Source organism: Trachurus trachurus, assembly GCF_905171665.1.
Source record: "Trachurus trachurus genome assembly, chromosome: 12".
Lineage (NCBI taxonomy): Eukaryota > Metazoa > Chordata > Actinopteri > Carangiformes > Carangidae > Trachurus > Trachurus trachurus.
In genome coordinates this window covers 2327501-2345316 of record NC_139908.1, presented here as the reverse complement: position 1 = coordinate 2345316, position 17816 = coordinate 2327501, and the positions used below count along the sequence as shown (strand labels likewise).

The following is a 17816-nucleotide window of genomic DNA, read 5'->3' as shown; positions in this document are numbered from 1 at the left end:
CTACCCTTAGCTCGGCGGCTAACGCGTTAGCTCGGCTCGGCGGCTAGCTGTGGGTCCGGCGCTTCAGAGGCTCACCTGGACTGTGGCTGTTTTGGCTTTTAGAGTTTTGCCCCCGGCTGGCCCCATTGAAGAAATCTAACAATTGTGGCAGTCTCATTAGTTTGTTTGAATTAAAAGTGGAGCTTCATTACATTTTATTTTATTAAACACAGAGGCCACTCTGGTGGACTGGTAGCTCCAGCGGTAGTGGCAGCAGACGTCGTCAGCATTCTTGAAGTATTTATAATGTTACTGTGTACATGGGGGAAGTTATGAAACCGCAGTGCGTCATGGAGCCCCATCGGTAAGCCCGCCCTTAAAAACAAAGACCACTGAAGCAGAGTGAAACTGTTAAACCTAAGACTCTAAAATTAAGCACTGTGCAGAAATTAGTCTGTTTGCATGTTCTTATACATTTCAAACACTTTTAATATATTTTGAAACAAATCTCCAATTTCACTTCACAGGGACTTATAATAATAACAAAACCAATCGGGATTTTTATAGATATTGGCGCTAAAGGCTTCGGCTATTTAAAATTGCCTATATAAAATAAATAAATAAATAAATACGGGAAAAAAACAGCAGTTCCCATTGAAGCCAGACTGAGGGTTCGTAACACAGAATCAGTTCTCCTCCTTAAAATAAATCAGCAGATGACAAAGAAATTGTCAAACTCAGGATACTTCCCCCGATACAATTTTATGCGGCCCGCAAGAAAATTTCATATTTCTATTACTACTGTAATGGCCCTCCAGTATAGTATAACACTCCCATAATACACTGCAACAGCTACCATACAGTCATCATGACCAAGTAATAGATTGACAAGCAAATGTACAGTGCTGTGAAAAAGTATTTGCCCCATTCCTGATTTCCTTTTTTTTTGCACAATTGTCACACATAAATGTTTAAAATCATAAAACAAATGTTAATATTAGACAAAGATAACCCATGTAAACATAAAATGCAGTTTTTAAATGATGATTTCATTTTTTAGCGGGAAAAAAGCTATCCAAACCTAGCTGGCTCCTATGTGAAAAAGTAATTGCCCCCCATGTTAAATCATGAACTAATTGTGATAATTTCACTGTCCACACCCAGACCTGATCGCTGCCAGACCAGTTAAGAAATCACTTCAATAAACCCTGTTTGAGTGAAGTGAAGGAGGCTGGGATATCTCAAAAAGCATCATGCCACCATCTAAAGAAATTTAAAAACAAAACAAAACAAAACAAAAAAAGATGAAAAAACAAAATCATTGCCATCTAACTGTGGAAAGTGTTTGAAATTAACAGTCTGACGCCTCTAATCTAGAGGCTTCAGAGTGGTGGGCAAGGCATCATGCATAGACAAGCTAAGTATCTCGATAATCAAAAACTTCACTATGGATTTTCTGTTGGACCAAGATAGACCGACAATACAAAACAAACCACACAAAAACAATGACACATATAGCCTACTATATGTCAGACAAGAAACAAGGGAAATGATTGTGGAAATAAGACTAAAATAATAAAGATAGATAAACAGTAGGCTAATACTGACCTCTACATATTCCAGATCTCACTGCACAAATCTCTGAAGATGCACCAGGAAGTGAGAGGTGAAATGGCGGCTGAACATCCGTAGGTTGGACCTCTTTGTTTGAATTCTGCTCAAAGGATTTTGCAGACATCAGTCTCTCCTGACAGACAACAGAAAATTGCTTTCACTTTCATTCTCCTCCGTTTTAGCTGAACTGAAGATACTGAAGATAAGTATTGTAGAATTCTGCTGCTTGATCATTAACAGACAGGGAGCCCAAACAGCCAGGCAGCCCAGCCCGGAGGCAGAGGAGGGAGAGATAACACTGCAGCAGGTGTGTGTGTGTGTGTGTGTGTGTGTGTGTGTGTGTGTGTGTGTGTGTGTGTGTGTGTGTGTGTGTGTGTGTGTGTGTGTGTGTGTGTGTGTGTGTGTCTGTGTGTGTGTCTGTGTGTGTGTCTGTGTGTGTGTGTGTGTGTGTCCTCCTTGAGAGCAGATAGGAAAGACTGTAAAGCAGCGGCCCCCAACCTTTTTAACGTCCTCCTATTTGCATAGCTAGAAGCAGGACTGTAGACGGTCACAGCCTAGTTTCTTCTACTCACAATAATAATGTCAGTCATCTGGGCTTGATGGTCCGTCTGTCATCTTGGGTAGGCTACGGCCGGTCCCGCACATGTATTACACACTGTGGAGCTTGGAACATGTGAATCGAATCGAAACGAAAGTGGCAACATTTTCAAAATAAAACGACCGGAAGTGTGAAATAGACGAAAACAAACAATTTTTTTTAAAGGGATAGTATCAATATTTTTTAAAGTGGGGTTGTATGATCTCCAAATAGCCCCTATAATTGCAGTAGAAGACTCTCTGCACTCTTCCCGTTAGCAACGCCAGCCCATAATAGCCCTGCCCAGAGATTTACAACATACATTGTTGTGAGCAGACCCAAAGAAACGGCCTATTTTTACGGCCTAAAAGAGGTTTTACCTGAAAAAAAAATACACAGTTCCATTGTTCACTATAATATAATTTTTTCCAGCCCCTCAAAGTGCAGGAAAAACTGTGTTTTTATTTGGACCTTTGGTCCTTTGGGCCGTGAACTTGTCCGACATGTACTTTAAAGACTCCAATTAAAAACGCTGACCAAAGATGGATCCGACATATAGTTGTCTTTTATTTACTCTTGAACAGAAGTAAAGTAAAAGCATACACCCCGAGTCACTTACAAAATACAAAGTACACGAAAAAGAGTTTCGACAGGAACAAACAAAACGAAGTGACTCACTTCATATCATCAAAGTGTGGTTTATATACTGGGTGGGCATGTGCTGATCTCAGTATTTCTCACTCCCACCTGTTGAGGTCTGATCTGCTGACTGTGCACTTTATTCTGTGACCTTGGTTTCACCCTGATACTTTTCTCCGGATGTGTACCACTTTACTAGCCTTATTTGGACTGTTACCATAGACTTCCATGCACTAAGCGCACCTCCTCGATCCTTGCCTGGTGGCCATTCTATGTAAGTGCGCCGGAAGCCAAAACTACTAGCTCAGCAGAAAGTATTATAAGGGTCATATATAGTTCACATCCATCCCCGTTCACCACTAACACCTTGCACTCCACATCCATCCCCGTTCACCACCAAGCCTTGCACTCCCTCAGATCCTGTAGAAGTGCACATAGGTGGTGCTAAGGAGCATGTTGTAATTTTGGAGATCAAAATGGCTGCCAGTAGTGATAATGCAATGTTGAAATGAAGCAATATAAGAACACAAAATAACTATACTTTAACTGTTCAAACCCACACGAAATGACATTAAATGTAATGTAGTCCTTATTGAAATAATAATACAGTTCATACGTGATCTTTAAAGGTGGCATAACACTCTGTTCACTGGTCCTTTTGTGATCAAACTTTTATGTCATTTCCCATAGAAAAATGCCACCACAAACACTGTATGTTGTAAATCTCTGGGCAGGGCTATGGGCTGGCATTGCTAACGGGAGGAGTGCAGAGAGTCTTCTACTGCAATTAAAGTACTTAGGGGCTATTTGGAGATCATACAACCCCACTTTAAAAAAAATGATACTATCCCTTTAACCTCTTTCTGCAGCCCAGTACCAAATGATCCGGTCCGTGGCCCGGTGGTTGGGGGCCACTGCAAGAGTAAAGTAAACAGTGAAGAGTCTGTGTGCGTTCCCGTGGCATTGTGATGTGGCATTTCAAAATAAAAGCCAGCCTTTCAAAGTAAAAGCCTTGAACACTGCATTTATGTACATTTACAGTATCATAAAAAAAAATTTAAAAAAACTGCTAGTAATTACTGTACCATTCCACTTCAGACTGATAGTACTCGACCTGAAGATGACACCCAGAAAAAATCAGACCAATCTGATGTGGAATTTAAATGATACTGTAAATGTACACAAAATACTTAAAAATATTAAAGTTCAGAGGGCTTTTATTCTGAAATTCCACATCAGATTGGTCTGATTTTTTCTGGGTGTCAGTCTGAAGTGGAATGGTACAGTAATAACTAGCAGTTTTTTTTGTTTTTTTTTTAATGATACTGTAAATGTACATAAATGCAGTGTTCAAGGCTTTTATTTTGAAAGGCTGGCTTTTATTTTGAAATGCCACATCAGACGTTTCGGGGTCATTGCTTTCATTTTATGGGCACTTTCTCGCTCTTGCCGCACCTTAAAACAACGTGTGGGCTGGCTTGACCAACGATTTCAAAGTGTGGGCTGGCTTCAGTTGGTTGCTGTAGTTACCCGCAGCGGCCGTCGCGTCACTAGCAGTTCTCATAAATCCTGCCCTTTATCCTTTAACTCCACTGTTTCCTCAGGGGGGTCCTCCCTGGGTCCCTTTGGCTCGGCTGGCTGTGGTCTGTCGGGGTCGGGGGGTCTGGGCGCTGGTGCCCCCTGTGACACAGCCTGCGACTCCTCCCAAAAAGTTTGACTTGATTTGATTTGATCAACGGTCTCCTCAGCAGCTTCCCAGTCTCGCCCAACGCCAGTAAACGTCTCAGGAATAAAGATTGGGCGAGACATTGCTCTGTAATAGCTGCTGATGTGGGGGAATTTTGATTTATGGCTAGTCTGTAGTTCAGGGTGACGTCATTCTCAGGTTCTCACCTCCCACCGTTGTGTAATACATGTAGGTTTTATCTTGTTTTTGTTTATCTTTATCTCGTTTCTTGAACATCAGAAGAACCTTTGAACAATTTCAAATTTGAAATGGCTGCTGATGAAAATAACTGGAATGGGATGAATCACTGAGGTTGGGTCTTTTGCTATCAGACCGAGCTTGTAAGGTTTACAGTGGCTTATCAGCAGCAGCTGTTAAGCTTTTGATTTGTTTAATGTTTGTTGGCTGTCATGTTTTACTTTGAATCACTTGTAGCTGCTGACAAAGAGCTATAGATTAAAAATCTCAGTAGGCTACATATACATTTTGTAATAATCAAATTATAAGTATAATTCGATATGACCAAGACACCTTAAAACAAAAACACGGCCGTTTTCATGCATTCGTGAATGGGTTTTCTGGGCACTTTTGCAATACCCATATCCTGCCACTACCACGGGAGTCAATGGAAATGTCGTTACTCTCTTATTCCAGTGCTCTAGTTAGCCTGCCCGTTAGTTGTTGTGTGATGACATCAGACACAGAGAGACACCAGAATCTGTGTAGAAATATATTTTTTCCTCAGATAAATGCTACACAGTTGTTACAGCCGGACCTTCGTAACAATCGCAGTTAATTATTCAACGGCAGCAAACAGCCATGGTAAACAGATATATAACAATAATCATAATAATGATAATGTGCAAAAGAGACAGAGGTGAAGACAACATGGTGCATTGATACGACACCCGACTGCAGGAGCTCAGGTGGCTCCGTTGATCAGACAAACTTCACATTCAAGAATCCAGATAAATGCACTTGCATATACTTTTTTTTCAGTTCAGTCATGCAAAGAAAAACAAAAAACAAAAACACTTGGGACACATCAATAGAAAAATGACAATGTAAGCTACACAAGACATGCAAGAAAACACACATCCCATAATAACCTGGTCCCTTCCGTATTATGTAAAACAGTTAAGCCAGTAAAAGAACAGTCACATCAATGCACAACAACTCTGTGCACTTCTCATCAACATTTGGCCCATTAATAGAAAAAAATAAAATAAACTCAGTTCTCTATCTAGAAGCCGTTTCCTGGAAAAATACAGTCTATGAATGCGTATACAGCTCATCTTTATGGATTATTTTATAATGCTAAAATAAAAGCAAATACATAAAGTGCAGTACGATAGAAACTGTTACATGTATTACTTCATTATGCATGCATTTACTATGTCATAATTAAATGTAAAAACATGTCAACAGGACAGTTAATAAGCGTTTTGAAGTCAATGAGTGGACAGTTTTTTTTGTTTTTTTGTGATTATGTGTATTAGATATTAGGATATTTTAGTCTACTTGCCAACAATGAGTACCCGGAAATGTTGAGTACCCCAAAGTTTTATGTTAGAAATAGATAGTATGGGTCCCCAGTATTCAGAAACTGCCGGATGCTAACTTATAATTGGGCAATTAGCATAATTAGCATAAATTATCATAATTGCCTATATGGGCAATATTTCAACAAAATTGACTTGGCTGATCTGGGCAATATTGGAGTGGTTTTAGGGGTTATTGATGATGCTGAATCCATTTCTGACATTTTCAAAATTCAAAATGGCCGATGCCGGAATGCCGGAAGTGACCAGATTTTAACCGCCAGTGGGCCGATTTTGATGGATTTCAAAATCTGGTCACTTCCGGCATTCCGGCATCGGCCATTTTGAATTTTGAAAATGTCAGAAATGGATTCAGCATCATCAATAACCCCTAAAACCACTCAAATATTGCCCAGATCAGCCAAGTCAATTTTGTTGAAATATTGCCCATATATGAAATTATGCTAATTTATGCTAATTATGTCTGTTATGCTAATTGCCCAATATATATAAGTTAGCATCCGGCAGTTTCTGAATACTGGGGACCCATACTATCTATTTCTAATATAAAACGTTGGGGTACTCAACATTTCCGGGTTCACAATGGGGCCCTATGGGCTGGCAAGTAGACATAAGTGTATGTCAACATATTATGGTCTATATTGCTGCAAATACACCTTTTCTACATAGTCATTCATTATCTGTCTATACAGCAGATTTGATTTACATGTAGGAGGACATTAATAAACACTTAAATCTGCTTACAACTACACTGTAGTGCACCAGTAATTAAACGTTTATACAATGCTAATAAATGCTAAATATAGGGGGCTGAAAATGACCAATAATAATAATCATTAATATTATTATTATAATATATATGTCCTGTATGGCAGATGGTCCCTTTTTTTAAACACATTGTGCTTGGTATGTGCATAGTGATCCGTTGTGGGCAGTGGTGGAAGAACTCAGATCTTTTACTCACTCAGGTAAGAAGCAGTCATGCCACAGTGTCATTGAGATATTAGAAGTAAAAAAATGTAATCAAGTAAAAGTATTTATCAAAAAGTATTATCAGGAAAAATACACTTACAGAGTACCAAAACTAAAACTACTCATTATGCAGATTTTGTGTTTAGATAAGGTGTATTATTTTATTAGATTATAGTTATTGATGTGTAAAAATCTGTATGTTTAAACTGTTAGGAGGTTGAATTTTAGTTTTCCTATGAAATTGATGTTTTGTTTTGTTAATCAGAACCAGAATTTGCCTCTGAAATGTAAATATTAGTTCCTGTTTGCATCCTGTGATCTTGTATTTGCAGCTGGAGAAGAGACAAAAACAGTAAAAATTTGAAAATAATATTGAAGAAAATGCTGTTTTCTACGACGGAGTATTAGGGCCACTTTGACAAATAAAAAAATCTCAAACTTCGAGAATAAAGTCGTAAATTTACGACTCGTAATGTTATGACTTTTTTCTCGTAGGAAATGTACAACTTTATTCTTGTAAATTACGACTTTATTTTCGTGAATGTACGGCTTTATTCTCGTAATTTTATGACTTTTTTACTCGTAGGAAATGTACGACTTTATTCTCGTAAATTTACGACTTTATTCTCGTAATCTTATGACTTTTTTCTTGTAGGAAATGTATGACTTTTTCTTCTTAATTTACGACTTCATTCTCGTAATGTTATGACTTTTCTCGTAGGAAATGTACGACTTTATTCTCGTAAATTAACAACTTTATTCTCGTAATGTTATCACTTTTTTCTCGTAGGAAATGTACAACGTTATTCTTGTAAATTTACGACTTTATTCTTGTAAATTTACAACTTTTTTCTTGTAGGAAATGTACGACTTTTTTCTCGTAGGGAATGTACGACTTTATTCTCGTAAATTTACGACTTTATTCTCGTAATGTTATGACTTTCTTCTCAATGTTATGACTTTTTTTCGTAGGAAATGTACGACTTTATTCTTGTAATGTTATGACTTTTTTCTCGTAGGAAATTTACGACATTATTCTCGTAATGTTATGACTTTTTTCTTGTAGGAAATTTACGACTTTATTCTCGTAATGTTATGCCTTTTTTCTCGTAGGAAATTTACGACATTATTCTCGTAATGTTATGACTTTTTTCTTGTAGGAAATGTATGACTTTATTCTCGTAAATTTACGACTTTATTCTCGTAAATGTATGGCTTTATTCTCGTAAGGTTATGACTTTTTTCTCATAGGAAATGTACGACTTTATTCTCGTAATGTTATGACTTTCTTCTCAATGTTATGACTTTTTTTCGTAGGAAATGTACGACTTTATTCTTGTAATTTACGACTTTATCCTCGTAAATGTATGACTTTTTTCTCTTAGGAAATGTACGACTTTATTCTCGTAAATGTACGACTTTATTCTCGTAATATTATGACTTTTTTCTTGTAGGAAATGTACGACTTTATTCTCGTAATATTATGACTTTTTTCTTGTAGGAAATGTACGACTTCATTCTCGTAAATGTACTACTTTATTCTCGTAATATTATGACTTTTTTCTTGTAGGAAATGTACGACTTTATTCTCGTAATTTTACCACTTTATTCTCGTAAATGTAGGACTTTATTCTCGAAGTCTGTGTGTTTTTTTGTTTTTTTTCTCAATGTGGCCCTAATACTCCGTCGTAGTTTTCCCACAGATAATATTAGTTTAAGTTTACAAAGCGCGTTAAAGCAGATATCAGCTTCACGGCCGTTTCGGCTAATGCTGCGTTCAAGGCAGGCTTTTGAAACCGTAAGTTACAGCTTCAAGTCACAACTACGACTTGGTAGCGTTCCAGGTAACCCGTAGCTCGTGTTTTTACCATCCTGTTGTCTGTGAAAGTTCCCTATAACGGCCACTCGTAACTTCCGACCCGTGAACTCGTACCAGATCGAACTGGTATGACTTCACAGGAAGGAAAAACACAAAGTACGAGTTTCTTTGAACGCACCATGAGTTAGCAGCCCCCGCCCTTGTCAGGCATCAATTGGTCCTCGTGCTACGTCACCACATTCACGCGCATCCCTTGGCTGCACACACAGCCCTTCATGCCGTTCTCTCTCCTCATTGGATAACACTTGTATCCCACAAGGAAAATTTTCTCCTCGGGTTACAGCAGAGCAGAGTGACGGAGAGACTCGTGTTTAGGCTGAAATACTTCATGTAAGTGATTGCTGACGGAAAATAGGACTATTTAGGACTTATATTAACAAAAACATTCCACTGATATCTGCTTTAAGGAACAGCTACTGTAGCGGTGACATGCAAAGTGGTGGTGATGTGTTTGATACAGTAAGAGGTGCTGTTGTGTGTTTGTACAGCGGCAGTGCATGCAGCTCATCGGTCACAGGACACACTGATAAAACATCCAGGTAGGAAGAAAGACAGAAAGAAAGAAAGAAAGAAAGAAAGAAAGAAAGAAAGAAAGAAAGAAAGAAAGAAAGAAAGAAAGAAGAGCTGCATCGACTCCATGCAACAGCAGCACACGGTCACACACATGCACACCTGTAGTAACACACACGTGTACGACTGTAACACACGTCGTCATGCCAACATGTGAGGAAATAAAAGAGATTAAAAAACACGATCGTCATTGTTTTTCTTTACAAGATTTAAAAAATAAATGAACAAAGAAAGAAAAACAACTCAAAGATTTTCATAATAACCAAAAAAATATACAAGAAATATATAAATAATGTTGTTTACATTGTTTACAGTTATTGTTTACAGGTTTACAGAGTGATGTCAGAGCAGCTCTAGCTCTGATTGGTCCTCCTGCGTTTGCTGGGGCTTTGACCGGGGTCGACCTTCAGCTCGTGATACTGCATCTGCACACACACACACACACACACACACACACACACACACACACACACACACACACACACACACACGTTAGTCCGACTGATACCAGACTCTATCCAAATCTGACTAAAACACCCAGATGATGTGATTGGAAGTCGAATTTCTTCTCTATGTATAAACGCCTTAAAGGGATACTTCACCCAAAATCGATAATTCACCAATCATCTACTCACCGTCATGCCAAGGAAGGGTTTGAAGAACTTTCAGAGTCATCAAAACTCTTTAGGAGTTCCAGGGGGGGTCCGACTGGCAACAGGTTTTCATATAATGGCGGTGGATAGAGTTCACTTTTGAATGGTCCAAAACACACACTATGAAACATTCTTCTTAAAAAGAAAGTAGGAGGAGCTAATAGTTTAAACCTTAAAACTATTAGCTCCTCCTACTTTCTTTTTAAGTCCTCAATAAAAAAAATGGTTGGCCAACCGGTTAATTACCGTTTAGCGTTTTTTTCCTCATCTGATTTCTGCCGCTCTACATACGTCATCGGGTATGATTGAAACGATTGGCTAGACGCATTTGATAGACATTCGTAGCGCCCAATAAACAGCTCTGGGCTTTCGTAAACCACGCCTCAAATGAAAAAATGAATAGGTGGTTCAAGGATAAAAACAGAGATCACATTCATGTTTTCCCAACAACTTTTCCATGTCTTGGCTTCAGGACACTTGGGTCAGTACAGACGAGCAGTATGGAGATATCTAGATGTTTCATAGTGTGTTTTGGACCAATCAGAAGTGAACTCTATCCACCGCCATTATGTGAATGGAACTAGAACTGGAACTCCTAAAGAGTTTCGATGACTCTGAAAGTTCTCCAGACCCTTCCTCGGCATGACGGAGAGGAGATGATTGGTGGATTATGGATTTTGGGTGAAGTATCCCTTTAAAGTGTTGATGATGAAGATGATGATGTCACCCACCACTTGTACATCAGACGGGACTCTGGACAGGAAGTCCAGCAGCTCGTTGTTGTCGATCATGTACGGGTCCCGGAGCTTCTTGGTGAATTTGTTCACACCTGCAGGAGGAAGAGAACACACACACACACAGGTGAGTGAGTGTGTGTGTTTATATGTGTGTGTGTGTGTGTGTGTGTGTGTGTGTGTGTGTGTGTGTGTGTGTGTGTGTGTGTGTGTGTGTGTGTGTGTGTGTGTGTGTGTGTGTGTGTGTGTGTGTCTCACCCCAGGCCAGCACCAGGTATCTCAGAGGGATGAGGTAGAGCAGGAATGTGGCCAGACATAAGGCGGTGACGGCCAACCAGCTGAGGAAAGGCACGGTCCAGTTCATGGTGCTGCCGCCGCCACGTCACCATGACAACCACAACCACAACAAACAACCACCACCACAACAACCACAACAACACACAAACAGACACACAGAAGAAACACAGTGAACATCAGTTGAACTGCAGCTCGTCCACACCAACACCGTGTCCGTCCTCTAACCAGAGCGGCCGCAGCTTCTCCTTCCTGTTACCACGACCACACAACATTATGATGATGTCACACTGAAGCTGACCTTTGACCTTTGACCTCGTGTCTTGTGTCGTAAAAAGAAAGAGTCAAAGAAGTTGTTTGTTTGTTTGTCACAGTGTCCTTGAACTTTGAACTCTGAGCTCTAATGAAGTTGTTGTTCAGTTCCTTCCAGATGTTATCTCTAAGACGTGAACGTGAAATCACTGCAGAGGATCACGGTTGTCATGGGAACCTGTTATCTCGCCAGCCAATCACAGAGAAGAATTCAGTCTGAGGAGCAGCTACAGAGGCTAAAAGCTGCTAAAGGCTAAAAAACAACAACTAACGTATGTATGTTTATATGTGCATGTGTGACCGTACAGGTGCATCTCAGTGATTTAGAATATAGTGGAAACGTTTATTAATGTCAGTAATTCAATTCAAAAAGTGAAATTAACACATTATATAGATCTATTACTAATACATTATATACTGTAGATCCATTACACACACACAACACAGCATCTGCTGACTCTGAACAGCCTCTACTGTGATTGGCTACTGTCATTTCCTTTGTTTTTTGCACAAATCTTGTTTAAGGGATGGACTTGATCAGGGTTTTATTATGGTCATATATGATTTTAGTACAGTTAATGATGTTTAATTATGATGTTGTTAACATGGCTTTTATTTATTACTCTTTTATGACTTCCTGGTTTGTCGTTTTATTGCACAAGCACTGACCAGACTGATGTTATGCATCCTGTATGACATGTACGCCGGTGATGTCCATGAAATGTTTGCTATGCAACCAAGAGGCACTATGGGCCCAAAACTAATAAAGTTACCTTAGAATTAAACATTTCATGTCTTTATTTATTTAATTTCTTTTAATTGTAATGGTTAATTGCTTACATTTAATTTTTAAGACCTAAAATTCAATCTCAAAAACCAATTAAACCAATTAAAAAGAAGAAGAAAAAAACAGTTTTAATATGGAAATGTCCTCCTGAAAAGTTTGTCCATCTGTATGAACTCACTACTTGGTTGTTGCAGTTTGACTTGAACTACTGAAACTGACGTTTCCAAGATATTGTAGTTTATTGAGATGCAGCTGTATATACTGTATCTGACCCGTATTCACTAACTAGCCGTTCACCCACTTCTTGATCCTCTCTCCGTACGAGGCCACGTCGTCCAGGGCGCTCTGCACGCTGATGAACACGTCCTGGATGGCGTACAGTTTGTCCATGAAGCCTTTGTGCTCCGAGTCCTGAGGCGGGAACGAGGGACAGAGAGAGAAAGAAAGAGAAAAAGAGAGAGATCGGTGTGTTTCTCCTCTAACACAGGATTTAAAAAGAAACAAATCCGTGTCTTCCTGCCTCTACCTTGTCGTCTTTATCGTCCTCCTCGTCCTCCCATTCAAACATGGCCTCCATCGACTGCAGCAGGAAGAGAAGCAGAAAACATGAGAAAACGGATCAAAACGGATCAAAACAAACAAATTCAGGTTTTTTTTTTTTTTTTACTAAACTGTGTCGTTTAAATCAATCAATCAACAAACATGTCTGGTAAGTATCTTCTATCTAGTAGGAGGCTTGTGTTTATCTGAGTGAGTCTGTGCTGCCTCCTGCTGGACACTGACACACAACACACCTCCTCACTTTGTGATTTACTTACTTAATTCAAAGATTCATCACATTATCAAAGACAAACAGCAAAATAACTTATATTTTAGCATTTAATATATATATATATTTAACCATAAATCTATAAACACACAGTATACACTTTAAAATCCTTAATAAACAACTATGGGCTTGAATTATGAGATGATCTATTATAATCTATTATGACTGTAAATGTGAATTAGGCTGCAATATGGAGCTAAATTGGGGTCAAATCTTTCTTACTTGAAAAAATAAACATTGAAACACACAACTGAAAAATACATCAACATATTCAAAATAAAAATAAATGTACAAAAAGTTTTTTTCAGGTTAAATATACAGTAATAATGATCCACTCCGGTAATTCTTTTGAATGAAGTTTTTATTTTTATTTTTCACGTATATGTATTCAGATCTTATTTTTTACAGTTTCAAATCTTTTTTTCAGTTTCAGATCAGAAAAATTTCAGAAAGATTTGAAACTGTAAAAAAAAAAGAAAAGATCTAAATACAAATGAGAGTGAAAAATGAAAATTAATACTTTATTCAAAAGTATTACAGGAGTGGAACATTGCTATTTTTAACCTGAAAAAAAACTTTTTGTACACTTAATTTCGTTTTGAATACATTGATTTTTCAAAATTCAAGATCAAAACTTGAAAATTCAGTTTCAAATTTTATTTTTTCAAGTACAAATCATCTGAGCCCAGTGTATCTCCATACTCACCATGTCGGCCGTGTCTCTGCTGCAGGAGAAGAAGTAGTTCCAGACGAGCAGCAGCACCAGAGCCAGAGGCAACATGTAGAGCTCGAAGTTCCACACCACCACCACGAACAGCTGAGAGGAGGAGGAGGAGGAGGAGGAGGGGTTAACGAGACACTACGCTGCTGAGGGTGTGTGTGTGTGTGTGTACAGGGTTCCTACAGCAAGTTAAATTTAAGACTTTTTAAGACTTTTTTAAAGCCACTTGAAATTAAATTTAAGACCGACTTCATAATAAACATAAATGCAGAAAAAAGAAAAGAAAAACCCCACATCAATTACATCATAGGGTTAGGGACAATTTGACCCACTTTCCTATGTGATCCAAGGTAAAGTGACTGCTACATGAACATTGGATTGTGTCTCTTTCCAGCTGTCCTTTCAAAATAAATGCATAAAAAGTCCGGAAAAAAAAAAAAAAACACTGACTCGGGAGCTGTTGGCGGTGAGAGATTTAGCATTGATGGCCGCCACTAACTTCTCTATGTCGAAATGTTACCAATTATTTTGAGATTTGAGACTAATTACAACCATAAAATACCACTTACCATGTGTTAACATTTTTAAGACTTTTGAAAAATTGATTTAAGACATTTTAATGCCAATTAAGGCCTTGTTTTTAGATTTTTTTAGACTTTTTAAGGATCCGTAAGAACCCTGGTGTGTGTGTGTGTGTGTGTGTGTGTGTGTGTGTGTGTGTGTGTGTGTGTGTGTGTGTGGTGTGTGTGTGTGTGTGTGTGTGTGTGTGTGTGTGTGTGTGTGTGTGTGTGTGTGTGTGTGTGTGTGTGTGTGTGTGTGTGTGTGTGTGTGCTCTCCCACCATGAAGGAGAGGACGCTCCTCTGTGCCGACTCCCACTCGAAGCAGCTGTTGATGTAGGCGCCGTAGCTGATCAGGACCATGATGCACCTCTTCACCCGGTTGAAGTTCTGCTGCAGCAGCTGGAAGAGAGAAAAGACACAGAGTCTGTTGTTATTCTGATTAATTATTGATTATCTATAATCTATATTCTTCTTATTGGCAATGAAACGATCAATGTCACACAATGCAGAGCCAGTAGGATCGGTCCCTTCTGAACTGTATCGTTGATTAAACTTACAGATGTTAACGACTCCTGTACTTTTTGTAAAAACACAGAAACAACTTTATTTTTTATTTTTTTATTGTGACATATAGAAAATATTTGAGTCTCACCTTTTCAATGCTACTAAATCTGTCTCCTCGTTTAACCTTAAAGTTTTTATTTGCTGCTATGTTCGTCCAAAAAGTTTTTCCCTGAAGCGTCTGACTAACCATTGATTGCTGTTTTATTTCCTCTATGTATCTTATTTTATTCTTCATCTCTTTTATATTCCATCTTTAATTTTTTTTTTTTCCTTTAAACTATATTATGTAATTGCTCTCTCATTATACAATCAATGCTTCTGACTATTTGTGCTTTTTGATGTGCTGCTCTGCATCAATATAAACTTTATTGGTTCTGTTAATACTTGCTCAATAAAAGAAAATAAAAAGCTTGTGGGAAAAAAAAGAAACAGTAACAGTAACAGTAAACAGAAACAGTATTGATTGATCAACCAGTTAATGATAATGACTGTGTTGTTTTACTGTGGTGATGTTGGTTCAATGATGTCATCTCCTGGGCGGAGCTTCATGAGCTACAGGTCAGTTGTTTTGATATTTATAAATGTATAAGCCAGTGGGCGGGGCTTAGATAACGACTTGGAGAGTCTGTTCTGTGTTTTCTTTCCTTTAAGTTTCACGGATACGAGTTCAAGTGAATCCGTATACGTTTTTTTTTGCTGTTTTGTTTTGACGGAAACAGCGTTTTCAGGAGGTGAAAACTGTACTTTTTGGAAACGGGTCCCAGAGTGGGAAAATTTTAAAACGCCACCGCAGCAATATTTCATTATTACAGGAAACTTTTTCAAAACGAACAAGAAAAAGATCGTTTTAGGTGAAGCTCAGAAGTTACATAGTGAGACACGTTGCTTTTCGTCTGTTCAGCAGCTTCCCAAACCTCCCAGCCATCACCGACACATGTAAACCGACCTGTTTGGAGACTTTGGGTTCCTCCTCGATGTATTTCTGTTCTGCAGGAACCACCGTTTTCAGAGCAGCTTTGACCTGCGAACACAAACACAAACACAAACACACTCATCGTTAATTAAGAGCTGAGAGATGATTACGACCTAATTCACACATCTGTTAACGACGTGACGTTAGCAACAAAAACACTCGTTTGTCTCATGTTTTCTCAGGTTATTAAATCAGTGCTGTTAAATCAATGAGGTGGAGAGTGAGTGCATATTTACACTCTACACTACAGAAGCGTATTGCTTTCACTTGAAAAAAAAACTAGCTCTGTTTTTCAGAAAACGTTTTTTCTGACTTAACGAGATTTCAAAATCCAGTGAGAAGCTCCCACCTGCAGGCAACGTAAGGACTGATTTCAAAAGAAAGGTGCTCCATCAGACTGCTCTGATATTTTCTGTAATAACAGGTCGTCTCCTCTCAATATCAATCTGAATTTACAGTGAACACAGTGACAATAAGAAACGTATTATTTTAATTTCCCCTCGGGGACAATAAATTATGTATCTGAATCTGAAACATTAATGGGATTTTCCTTTGAAAAAAAAAAGTTGATCACAAAAAAAAAGAAAACCTACATCACCTTGCAAACTATGCAACTGAATCCGTTTTGGAAGGTGACCTTTATTTTGAAATCAGTCCTTACTCGCTCTTACCGTCATATAAACATGAAGCACAAAACAATGATCTAATAGATCTAATAGATCCATGATGAAGTGGAGGCTGACTAGACCACAGTGGTTAACGTTACTTGCAGGTGAAGGCTTCTCGTGGGATTTTAAAATTTCGTTAAGTCCAAAAGAAAAAATCTTACTTTGAAAAACAGGAAAAAAACTGAATTACTCAAAAAAAAACAGAGCTTCTTTTAATTTGAAGTGAATGCAGTACACTTCCATACCACACTGATTAATAACTGATAATTAATACATTTTTATTGAAGCAGCTTCTTCTAAAAGCCGAGACGACAGACTTCCTCTCACCGTGTTGTAGATGACGTCGATCTCCAGGTAGATGACTCCTTTGGTCGGCGCCGTCAGCTCCTTGTTCTTCAGCGCGTAGCCTTTCTGCTCGCCGTTACGGACCTGACACCACATCATAACACATCAACAATATCATACATAAACATAATACAAACAAAAACATAACGTGACTGAAAAGTAACTGTGGTAAGTGAAGGCAACGCCAGAACCTCATGATGTCACACAGGTTACATCATCAGGGTACGTATATACAGGAATCTTGAAGTTAACTTTAAAACCTTTTTAAGACTTTTTCAAGACCTTTTCAATATTTTTTAATACCTCACCGCCACTTCAAGCTGTAACCATTTACATCAGTGACACTTAACATACTAACAGTTTTAGTTTGTGATAAAGACTATAGACCACTATGATACAACAGAATTAAAAATAGGCTGGAATAATAAATCAAAGGCAAAGTTTATCGAAAAACAAAACAAAAAAACATTGCTCCATTCTCAAAAAACCAAAACAACAATCTTCTTTTCTTTTTTATGTACCGGTTCATCTTTGTTTTTCAAAAAAATGAATAAATTCACACACTTTCACAATGTTTTTTAGGACTAAAACTCTTGGACAGCTAATTCAGAAAAAATACCTTCAAAATTTAAGACAATAAAGTTGTGAAAAGACTTTTTAATACTTTTTAAGGGTCTTAATTTTCCCCAAATTGATTTATCACCTTTTAATACTTTTCAAGACCCCGCGGATACCCTGTTCATTAAACTACATTAGTGGTTAGAGGAGGTTTGAAGCAACCACACACACACACACACACACGCACGCACACACACACACACACACACACACACACACACACACACACACACACACAC

General features: G+C 38.3%; 1 protein-coding gene across 1 annotated transcript in view; it reads right to left on the bottom strand.

The window, feature by feature from the left end:
* Positions 1–9864: 9864 nt before the first annotated feature.
* Positions 9865–17816, bottom strand: part of mctp1b (multiple C2 domains, transmembrane 1b) — a gene marked incomplete at its 5' end in the record, with an annotated part of 42293 nt that continues 34341 nt past the window's right edge. Inside the window, 9 exons of the mRNA XM_083983625.1 lie at positions 9865–9943; positions 10903–11000; positions 11164–11273; positions 12600–12709; positions 12825–12878; positions 13834–13944; positions 14689–14808; positions 15920–15994; positions 16942–17043. Of these exons, the coding sequence (XP_083839751.1) occupies positions 9872–9943; positions 10903–11000; positions 11164–11273; positions 12600–12709; positions 12825–12878; positions 13834–13944; positions 14689–14808; positions 15920–15994; positions 16942–17043 (852 nt within the window). The 3' untranslated portion in view covers positions 9865–9871. The remainder of the gene's footprint in view (positions 9944–10902; positions 11001–11163; positions 11274–12599; positions 12710–12824; positions 12879–13833; positions 13945–14688; positions 14809–15919; positions 15995–16941; positions 17044–17816) is intronic.